At 35.1% G+C, this 11,128-nt stretch overlaps 1 protein-coding gene across 1 annotated transcript; it reads right to left on the reverse strand.

Annotated features, from left to right (window-relative positions):
• Positions 1-1,279: 1,279 nt before the first annotated feature.
• LOC107729329 (interleukin-21-like) lies at positions 1,280-4,575 on the reverse strand. Its single transcript, XM_016539796.1, has 6 exons — positions 4,251-4,575; positions 4,101-4,151; positions 2,905-3,027; positions 2,754-2,792; positions 2,524-2,607; positions 1,280-1,348 (listed from the first exon to the last, which is right to left on the reverse strand). The coding sequence occupies exons 1-6, from the start codon at positions 4,374-4,376 to the stop codon at positions 1,328-1,330; spliced, it is 444 nt and encodes a 147-aa protein (XP_016395282.1). The 5' UTR covers positions 4,377-4,575; the 3' UTR covers positions 1,280-1,327.
• Positions 4,576-11,128: the final 6,553 nt, after the last annotated feature.

The following is an 11,128-nucleotide window of genomic DNA, read 5'->3' on the forward strand; positions in this document are numbered from 1 at the left end:
TTTTTCTATTTATTATTGTTGTTTTGACACTTTTTAAAAAAAATCACAGTTGAAATGTTCCTTATGCAATATGTATTTAAAACTAATTAGATGCTTAAGGCAATGGCTCAAGTCTAAAATATTAATAATTGTTTAAACCGCAATAATATAATGATTAATAATTACTAATAATTTTCTAAGGAGTACAGAAATGTTTTAAATTCAAATTTAAGATTTCAATTTTTGACGGTTACTTCACTTTCCAGTTAATTTGATCTAAATACAATTAAATATGGTTATTTTATTTTCCAGTTAAATAAACAAACAAACAAATTAATGTTTTCCTATATATAAAATCTTGTACTTTGCATTTTCTTGATACACCTGCTACACAAACAAAACTTTATTCGAAAGTTGTATTTATATATCCTGAAATTAAAGAAACAATGTGAAAGTAATAATAACTCTGTGATGTTTAAAACTTCCTTGACCAGGGCAGTTTGTACTGAATCAAATCAAATGTGAAAGACTATCAACGGCTCTTATGATCTCAGAAACGTTTTGATAAAGACTTCTGTTTTGATAATGCTTGTTTGCAAACTTTAACTGGTAGTGTATGTCCACACAAAAACAACAAGAACTGTTTGCTGGAACTGATCCAGGTCATCAGGTTTAGCTTTAACAGGTGAGAAAAAACACCTTGCACCATTCATGATGTTTCTGTCACATCACATTCGAAATACGCAGAGAATTCAATGTCCACCTCAAATAACCATCACAGCCATGATGTAAACATAAAGAAATATTTTAATGTCAAATAAATATCATCAAATATATATATAGATATGCATCTCATTGTGAGACATATAATAAGTGTGTATCTGCTTTTTTTAAAGATACATTGGTAACATCGTCTAAATGAGTGGTTTTCATGACGGAGATTAAGAATAAAATTCCTAGCATACTTAAAGTGAAAAATCTCGAAAGCCTTGTGTTGTTGCATAAGGCTTAATCTCCATCAGGGAAACCACTCTTCTTTCCAGGAACGGGGCTGTTATGAAGGCGGCAGTGCTGGGATCTCACCACAAGGTGGCGGTATAACAAAACGAATACATGTTAATAATTAATAACGGATATCTCATTTCTTAAAGAAGTTGTTGCCCTGTTCCTGAAAACATGTCAGAGTCATGAACAATCCTTTAACAGATCCTCTAGTTAAAACATACAAGAAAACGTTCAATAAATAATCAATAAATAGAACAGCAGGAGCAGCGGAGCGTGTGAGCCTCTTCTCTGCTGTGGGTTGGTCAGGTAGTGTCATATACACAGTCTCTTCACTCTTTCATCTCTACGCTTCACTGGCATAGATCTAGAAAGAGAAAAGTAGGTCGTTAACACAGGGCTTGTTATCTCTACTCTATTTATACTTTCAGAGGGATCTTTTTTTCCCCATTACAATGAAGAGTTAAAGAAAAGCACCACTTGTACACGTCTTTCAGTTTCACTCCAAAATCTAATGGATGAATGAATATTTAGGGCTGTCAAATCGATGAATCGCATCTACAATAAAAGTTTGTTTACATAATATATGTGTGTGTAGGCTACTGTGTATATTTATATGTATATATAAACACACGTATATATTTAAGAAATATTTACATGTATTTAATAATTATATATGATTTATATTATCTATAAATATAAATATATACATATAAATATACAAAGTATATACAATATGTAAACACAAACTTTTATTTTGGATCTCTACTCTATTTATACTTTCAGAGGGATCTTTTTTTCCCCATTACAATGAAGAGTTAAAGAAAAGCACCACTTGTACACGTCTTTCAGTTTCACTCCAAAATCTAATGGATGAATGAATATTTAGGGCTGTCAAATCGATTAATCGCATCTACAATAAAAGTTTGTTTACATAATATATGTGTGTGTAGGCTACTGTGTATATTTATATGTATATATAAACACACACGTATATATTTAAGAAATATTTACATGTATTTAATAATTATATATGATTTATATTATCTATAAATATAAATATATACATATAAATATACAAAGTATATACAATATGTAAACACAAACTTTTATTTTGGATGCGATTAATTGATTTGACAGCCCTATATATATATATATATATATATATATATATATATATATATATATATAGGGCTGTCAAATAAATTAATCGCATACAAAATAAAAGTTTTTGTTTGCATAATATATGTGTGTGTTCTGTGTATATTTATTATGTATATATAAATACACACACATACAGTATATATTTTGAAAATATTTACATGTTTATGTTTATATTCATACAATTTATATTAAAATTAAATATATTTAATATATAAACAACATTTTTCTAAAATGTATACATGCATGTGTGTGTATTTATATATACATAATAAATATAAACAGCATACTATTATGTAAACAAAAACTCTCTCTCTATATATATATATATATATGAACGCAAAGAAATTGAGGGAAATTTCAGGATCGTTTTGAACTAACCTTCTGCAGAAGAGTTTGAAAATTCTGCACAAATGTTTGGCTGTCAACCTTCTTGTACGAGTCACATGATTTGCACTGAGCTTTCTGAAACAGAACATTGCACAGGTCAGAACTGTTAATTTAATAAACGGTTCTAATTCTAATTTAATAAACAGGTAATAACATGAAATAACTACAACTTATACAAAATACATTTCCAACATTTATTTTTGTTACTTTATGTTTCTCACCTGTATCTCTTCAGGCTTGCAATTGGACACACTGTCCAGCTGTTAAAATAAATAAATAAGTGAGCATTTCTCATTTCTGAGGTGTATGTGTATTTATAATGCATTGACATGCAATCCACTATGTCCAGAAACATCATAAACACACACTCACAATGACTGATTTGCGAAGCTCATGTGAGATGATCTTCTGTGAGCGCTTTAGTTTGGCATCAGTGACTGACAGGTAAAACACTTTGGCCCGAAAACAGTCCAGAGCAGATTTAACGCAGCAGTCCTGTGTAAAGAAACAAAACCAACAATTTAACATAAACCCAGCGAACAAAAATATGTTCTAAAAATGTTTTGCTGATGTTAAGAAAACATTATTTCTGAACATTCCAGTTTTTTAAAAACATTTTTCATCGTTCCATTTGATAGTTTTTGCTTTTTTATGTTCTATGAACGTCCTGAAACCAACTTTGACCAAGCATTCTGTTAACGTCACTGGAAGAACGCTTGGTCATAACTTTAACAGAACAACATTTTGAGAAGGTTCCCTGATAGCCATAATATCTAAACGAGTTTCGTAGTCAGATTGGATTGTTTTTGTGTGTGTGTGCAAACCCTGCATGAAAGCCTCTTGCTTCCCCAGCCACGAGCTCTGTCTCTTCCTGTCTGTATTGTATGCAGAAATCTATACATCTTGACTCTAAGTTTCCCTTCTGCTCAAGCAGTTTTCACAGAAACTATGAGGAAACTCTCTTTCCACGCAGAAAAACCCAAAATGTTTTCCGAACTTGAGACGAGAGTGTGCACAGAAACGGCCTTTTTCTGTCACTAAGCCATTATGCAACAAATGCAGATATAATAATAATAATAATAATAATACGAAGAAAAGATTCCAACTGTGAAAAAGGCCAAATCTGTTTTAGCAGCTCTACTCTCACTCCCCGTTCGGCTGTTGTCATTTTACTCATCATATTTCTCCTAAATGAAGCGTACTTTCTCCTGACCGACTTTTAATCTAAAAAAGGGAGCAATTACAAAATGAGAGGGTGTTTGCCAAGAAAAGCATGACTAAAAATGTACGTTATTTCTGTACTGATTGATGGATTCAGTGAAACGTAGATAATTTGGATGGAATCAACCCACGTTTTTTTTGCAAATCACGTTTGTTTGAAAATCAGTTGTGTTGAACTGAAACTTGTTCTGTATAAGGTGACAGAAACGTGTTTATATTACGGAAGGCCGAGTCATGCAAAAACCGCTGTGAAACAAGCCTAATGATGTGGTCATATTAGACCGCCGAGGGCATCCAGATAGAATACTGAATGTAATGGAGAAGAAGAGAAGAAAATCGTTTCTTACCTCTAAATCATTGATGGTGGGTGAGTTCAAAGTTGTCCTTTTGTTCTTTATTTTTTAAAAACAAAAGAAAAAGCAGATTAAAAACTGGTCAATTTCACTTAAAATGTGTAAAAATAATGTGCCATCCGTAGATTTTAGAAGTCAGCTTACCATTCCCTGGTTGATCTTGTTGAGTTCATTCATAACTTTACTGAGCGTGAGGATCTTTGGCGACTCCTCTGCTTGCGCTGCGAACCAACAAACCACTGCAAACACAAAACACACAGACGCCTTCATGTTGAAGCTGCAAAGTTTCTTCTGGTCCTTCTCTAAAGCTACTTGGATTGATGTCCGTCATACTGTCGACAGGTACACAATCACCTTATATACGAATCCTTGAGGACGCTGGAAAACCGCTTCTTTGTGGAGATTGGAAAACTCAATTTTTACAATGACTAATTAGTTTTTCTTTTCCACTGGCCATTCGTCACAACTGTCAGTTGACGAAGATGTAATCGAGAGGCGCGTGCGTGGGGGTGTATGCAGTGTGTGTTTCTGTGTGTGTATGTGAACCTGACCCAGACTTTCTGCACACTTGACAGGAAACTACAAAACGCTGTCAGTTCCTCTTCTCATTCTGAATCAGCACCAGAAACATGTGTGTGTGTGTGACTTAGGTGCAGCATCATCAAGCACAAGTGGATATGAAAAGGTGCTTTTTTCTTTGTGGCTTCCCACACAAACCATATTGATTATCGACAAAAACAGGAAGTTTAATGTACTTTTCTTTTTGTGAGATAAGAATAGCTCGACCTGGAAATGAATGAATTGCACCCAAAACCTGCAGGGCATTAAATGACATCTGATATATGGCCTTCAGTAAGTACAAGCGCACCTGTGTTTGGATGTTAAACCAGCTTGTGCCCAGGGTTATAATAGAAAAAACTAAAACCATCAAAAAAATAACATTGAAATAAAAGATAAAAACTTTAACTTTAGTTCGTTGCCAAGACAACATTGTTTTTCATTTTGATTTCATTGAACTTAAATAAAACCAAAACTGAAATAAATACCTTTGGAAAAAATTTTTTTTTTTGTTTCAGGTAGTTGCTAAAGCATTATTTTTCTTTTCATTTAGTACTAAATGTATGTACTAAAAATTTACTAAAATAACTAAGTAAAACGGAAATAAAAAATATATAGACACTTAAAAAAAACTACTAAAAATGATAACATAATGACTACAACTAAAATTTAGAAAATTTTTTAATAATACAAATAAAAACCTATTCAATATATTAATAAAAAACTACTAGAAAAATTAATACAAATGACAAAAACACAACAAAATTACAAAATTTTTAAAATTAAAACATTCAATTAAAAACTGATTCGTAATTTTAATATAAACTAATAATAGCATCTCAATGATATTAAAAAACACATGTTGTGGCTTAAGCTCCACAGTATCACAACAGCACGACAGAACAGGAAATGAGATCACAATGGGCATGTGATTGAGCCCCACCGCCGGCCAATCGTAGGCCGCGCTAAACAGGAAGTGGTGGGCAGATGTTGGCGGCTGTCATTCCCAGAGGGGGAAGGCCCTAGTTGACCCCCAGACAGGACAGGTTCACGCTGGGGATTCCTCCCTTCACGAAGATCATGGAAGACAATTTGTGCACAAGGTGAAAATTACATGATTCAAAACTTTCCTCTGCCAGTCATGTCTAGATCTTAATGATCTACCTCAACCTGGAAAGCACAATGTGTGCGTGGGTTTATGCGTGAGTGTGGGTGGGGGGTCTAGAGGTGAAATCGATATCATGACATCAATAAAACATGTCATCTTCCAATGAATGAGTTCACAGATCATGTGTTTTCTGTGGCTGATGATGAAAATCCATCCAGAAAAAAGAAAGTGTGAGGATCAGTGATTGGGGCCAGATGGAATATGCAGAAACAGTGAATGAATTTAAGCCTGATATATTAAATAATAGTCCGTTTTTTAATAGGTTTTTTTTTAGACTGAACAGTTTATTGAACCTTTAACAAAATATATAACAAGTTAGACTATGTGTTTTTTGTTGAATATCATATTTGATACATCAAGCTTTTATGGCTCATATAGTATGATATAATATGGAAAAAAAAAAAACAGCTCAATTTTATTAAGAGACTCAAACTCAAGCCCCCCAAAAAAAAAGCAATTTAGTGCAGATGCTGATATTTACAGTATATTGACAAAAAGTATGAAATTCTGATTGTAATGTAAATCAATGGGATCTTTATAACAGTATAGCTGAGATTTAAATTTCAATTATTTAAATATCAGTGGTCACTCTATATCTCCAATAATATGACTTGGTAAGATGATATTTAAATGCTTACTTTGATCATCAAAACTTATAATGCAATGCAATACAATGATGATTGAGAGATGAACAAATAAACGTTCCTCAAAAGCCTGATGATCATATTTGATGCTCACTGATTTTTCTAAAAAGAAAATGATGTCTGGATAATCAAGTAAAGCTAAGTTGCTTCAGTCCAGTAAATGTTCATCTCGAAATATTACTAACAATATCAAAGTTATTCTTATGTTTACTTTATAAAAATCACTAAAGATTTCACAGCAAAAAGAAAATTGTACAATTATATTAAAAGGCCTTTTACAGAAGGAATGTAGTAGATTTTATGCAACAGCAAACTCTCAGCAAAGTTTTGATCATGTTGTTGATCATTTAGAGGCTTTATTTGCATATTAAATATGATATAGTAGGCTTTATAGGGTTAAACATGCTAAAGTGAGTGCAACATGTTTTTGGCAGCTGTAAACATAATCAAATTAGCTGAAATATTTCATTAAAAAAACATTCAAAAGGTGGTGGATATGTAGAATTCTGAATGACTGGTGTTACAATTCTGTGGAAATTCGCAGAACTTTCTCTGCAGATTCTGTGTGGGCCTGAAAAAGGTTAAAATCAACATGAAATTTAAATCAACCCTATATTTATATGTTTAATAAATGCTCCTTTTCCTTTTCGGTTGATGTCAGCGGCTGGTTTTAACACATAAAGACTTTTTTCTCCATCCAATCAATTCCTGATAGATACATTTATTTTTTCTCTACACTGTGAATATTCACTTGAAAACATGCCACTTTACAGAAAGGCTTGTGAATGTTGTTTGTTTCATGTTGACTTTGGTGTGGATGTGTTCAGAGGTGATACAGATCAGTGTTATCTGTGGCTAATTGTGTAAAACACAAGAAAATACTGGCAATGTTTCACATTCGGTGACACTAGATATTATATTACAAGACGTTTGGAAAGATGATCCTTTGGAACCTGTTTTACAAACACACACACGTATATATATATATATATATATATATATATATATAGGCTATACATCATAAAGGCTACATGCATAATAATTGTTTTTTACTAAAATAATTTTAGAGCATCATGACTGACTGCAGTATAACTAAAGTATTTCCTGTCAACTGTTAGTAAGTCATACTCTTGGGCATTGCATAAATAGAGCTTTATCATATTTTTTCTTGTTTTTGCAAGTTTGCTTTCATCAAAGTCAGTTTTTTTGCAAGATCAAACACACAAGAGCAATTTTCTCTGTTTAACTCTTTTCCCCCTTTATTTTAACCATTTATGATGACTAACATCACAAAAGCCCCAAATTCTTATGCAATATTTGCATACAAAAATAAAGCGATGCAGCGGAAATTGAGTCTGAGTGTCTGAGGCAAGAGATTGGGAACGTTTTGTGTACCTTAAAAGGTAATACTCAATATTTCCACTGAAGGAAAGTGTACCTTTATGTATTTTGGCAGTTTAATCGACCGCAACACAAAATCTGACAAGCGTTTGACATGCAGGCATTGCTATGTTTTCTTTGAATTCCCATAGTAGCTTGACATAAAGTTGAATGTCTAAAACTCAAAAACTGTGTGAATTTTCATAAAAACCAGGAGTCTTTACTTTAATGTGGGGAAAGACCCTAACGTTGATCAAAGATAATCTATAGCTAAGATAGACAGAATATTTCAAGTTATGAGTCAGTTTCTGTTGTCATATTTCCATTATAAGATGAAACTAAGCAAAATTCTGTACAGAATTCTTACTCACTGTTTTTCTGTTAAAACAAAAGGTCTAAATCAAGGCCGTGAACAACATCATTTGAATATCAGAGGCTGCACTAAAACAAGTTTACATCTGTAGGTGAAACTAGTCTTTTAGTCAGACCTAGCTTCCTTATGAATTAGTTTATGGTCTTTTTCTGAAATTTGGGTTTTAGGTAGATAGTGCAACTTTCTCGCTGGAGGCAGAACTTGTTTGTTTTGTGGAGGAGGTTCACACATGCTGATATTGAGGTGGGTTACAGTTGCATTAAAATGGCATTCAGCCCACAAAACAAAACAGCTGGTTACAAACAAATTGACTCACACTCCAACAAGTCTCGAACCAAACAGTTTTGACTTGACTGAGTCACCTTATGGTTTCTGGTTTTACAAGCTGCTAAATCAGGGAAGAACTGTGTTAATATGAAGTTCTTGTTTAAGTGTCAGCGAGGAACATAAATTAAGGAACAAAAACTATATACACAATACCATATATACATACACTAAACAATACCATATATGCATATATTGTGGTTATGGATAATTTAAGGGTGCTTTCACGCTTGGTTCGATTGATCCTTTGATATTCATTGCATTGACTGGTAAGGAGTATCCAAGCTATATCAGTATTTTAATGGAAATTAAATAACTGTTAATGGCAATTATTATATTTTTTGTTTTGTAACAAGTAGGATCAACTATCACATCCTCAACTTACCTTGCTTCTAGAAATTTTTGAATCATCTTGATTCCAGGTTCGATTCTATCAATTCCAAGAAACGATTCCAAACTAATATTTCCTGTTCTTATTCATCACACCTGAGTTGTGTGTGTCAGAGATCATATGTGATTATTGGAGACTTTCAGCAGTGTTGGCCAGTAGTGTCACTACTAATGTTGAACTGACAATGAAAAGTTGAATTGTAGAAATATGAAAAAAAAACCACGAAAGCATAATTCATTCCGTAGGCCTGCTGCTAAATTTAGTAACACATTTCAAATAAAATGATAGTTTTAATCAGATAACACATCAGTCAGATAAATAATATAATTTTAGGCATGATAATACAAAAATATACACCTAACTAATCAAACTTTTCAGTTGAGTCATTGCTAATGTGTGAACATTTGAGGTCTGGAGCTCCACCTTCTTTAATGCAGAAAACTCTGATTCATTTCTTCTGTTCAGTTTATCGAGATCAGATGTCCACGAGTAAAAACATGATGTATTATAAAAATTGAAGTTATTTTAATCGAAAGTGAACCTGAAAGTGTTTTTTTCATGTTTAACACTGTAAAGCTGCTTTCATAAAAGCAAAATCTGGTATAAACGGTATATAAAATAAAGGCATCACCAATTACAAGGTACCACCCCCAGCACTGCATCAAATCAACAACTGGCCGATTATTTGAATGAGTTTTATTGCAGGTTTGAAAAACCCTGTCTCACACCCCAAACCCATTCTGACCTTCTCTCCATTGATCCATTAACACCTCCAGCAACCCCCCTCTCCCCTTCTCCTGCACTTCAGGTCTGTGAAAAAGATGTGTGTCAGGTCTTCTGGAAACAAGAAAAGCACCAGGCCCAGATGGCGTTACACCAGCCTGTCTGAAATCCTGTGCCGACCAGTTGGCCCCCATCTTTTCACAGATCTTTAACAGATCACTGGAGCAGTGCAAGTTTCCTTCCTGCTTCAAATGCTCCACCCTCATCCCCATCCCAAAGAAACCCAAAATCACAGGACTAAATGACTACTGACCTGAGACTTTAACATCTGTGGTCATGAAGTCATTTGAAAGACTGGTGCTGGCCCACCTGAAGGTCATCACTGGACCCTTGCTGGACCCCCTGCAGTTTGCTTACTGAGCAAACAGGTCTGTGGATGATATGGTCAACATGGGACTGCACTACATCCTGCAACATCTAGACAGACCAGGGACTTATGTGAGGATCCTGTTTGTGGACTTCAGCTCGGCCTTCAACATCATCATCCCAAACCTCCTCCTGTACGAATTAACCCAGCTCTCTGTGGCCACCTCCGTCTGTCAGTGGATCACCAACTTCCTGACAGGCAGCAGATAGTGAGGCTGGGGAAATTCTCATCCAGCACCCATACAATCAGCACTGGCGTCCCCCAGGGATGTGTTCTCTCCCTACTGCTCCCCACTGCTCCTAGTCTACACCAACGACTGTACTGCAAAGGACCCCTCTGTCAAGCTCCCGAAGTTAGTAGATGACACCACACTTATTGGCCTCATCCAGGACGGAGGCGAGTCTGCTTACAGACAGGAGGTTAAAGAGCTGGCTGTACGGTGGAGTCTTAACAACCTGGAGCTGAACACGCTCAAAACAGTGGAGTTGATCGTGGACTTCAGGAGAATCCCCCCTGCACTCCCACTCACCATCATGAACAGCACTGTGGCTGGTTCCTGGGCACCACCATCTCTCAGGACCTGAAGTGGGAGTTCCACATAGACTCCATTGTCAAAAAGGCCCAGCAGAGGCGGTACTTCCTTTGCTGAGGAAGTTCAACCTGCCACAGGAGCTGCTGATACAATTCTACTCTGCAGCCATTGAATCCGTCCTGTGCACTTCTATAGCTGTCTGGTTCAGCTCAGCTACCAAATCAGACCTTAGAAGATTGCAGCGGATAGTCCAGACTGCTGAGCGAATCACTGGTACAACCCTCCCTTCTCTCCAAGAACTGTACTCACCCAGAGTGAGTAAAAGAGCTGGCAAAATCATTCTGGACCCCTCACACCTAGCACACTTCCTCTTTGAACTGTTGTTGTCTGGTCTGCGCTACAGAGCACTGAGCACCAGAACAGCCAGGCATAAGAACAGTTTCTTCCTTCAGGCAATCCATCTCATGAACAGTTAACATTTCAATAAATGTGTAATACACAC

The sequence above is a fragment of the Sinocyclocheilus rhinocerous genome, unplaced genomic scaffold (genome assembly GCF_001515625.1).
Source record: "Sinocyclocheilus rhinocerous isolate Xijiao unplaced genomic scaffold, SAMN03320098_v1.1 scaffold428, whole genome shotgun sequence".
Lineage (NCBI taxonomy): Eukaryota > Metazoa > Chordata > Actinopteri > Cypriniformes > Cyprinidae > Sinocyclocheilus > Sinocyclocheilus rhinocerous.

Bases quoted from the DNA above. Each gene is read 5' to 3' on its own strand.
- LOC107729329 (XM_016539796.1), bottom strand. From the start codon at position 4,376: ATGAAGGCGTCTGTGTGTTTTGTGTTTGCAGTGGTTTGTTGGTTCGCA. The intron at 4,152-4,250 runs GTAAGCTGACTT...TGTTTTTAAAAA, and splicing joins ACAAGATCAACCAGGGAATG to ATAAAGAACAAAAGGACAAC. The intron at 2,793-2,904 runs GTGAGTGTGTGT...TTATTTTAACAG, and splicing joins AGCTTCGCAAATCAGTCATT to CTGGACAGTGTGTCCAATTG.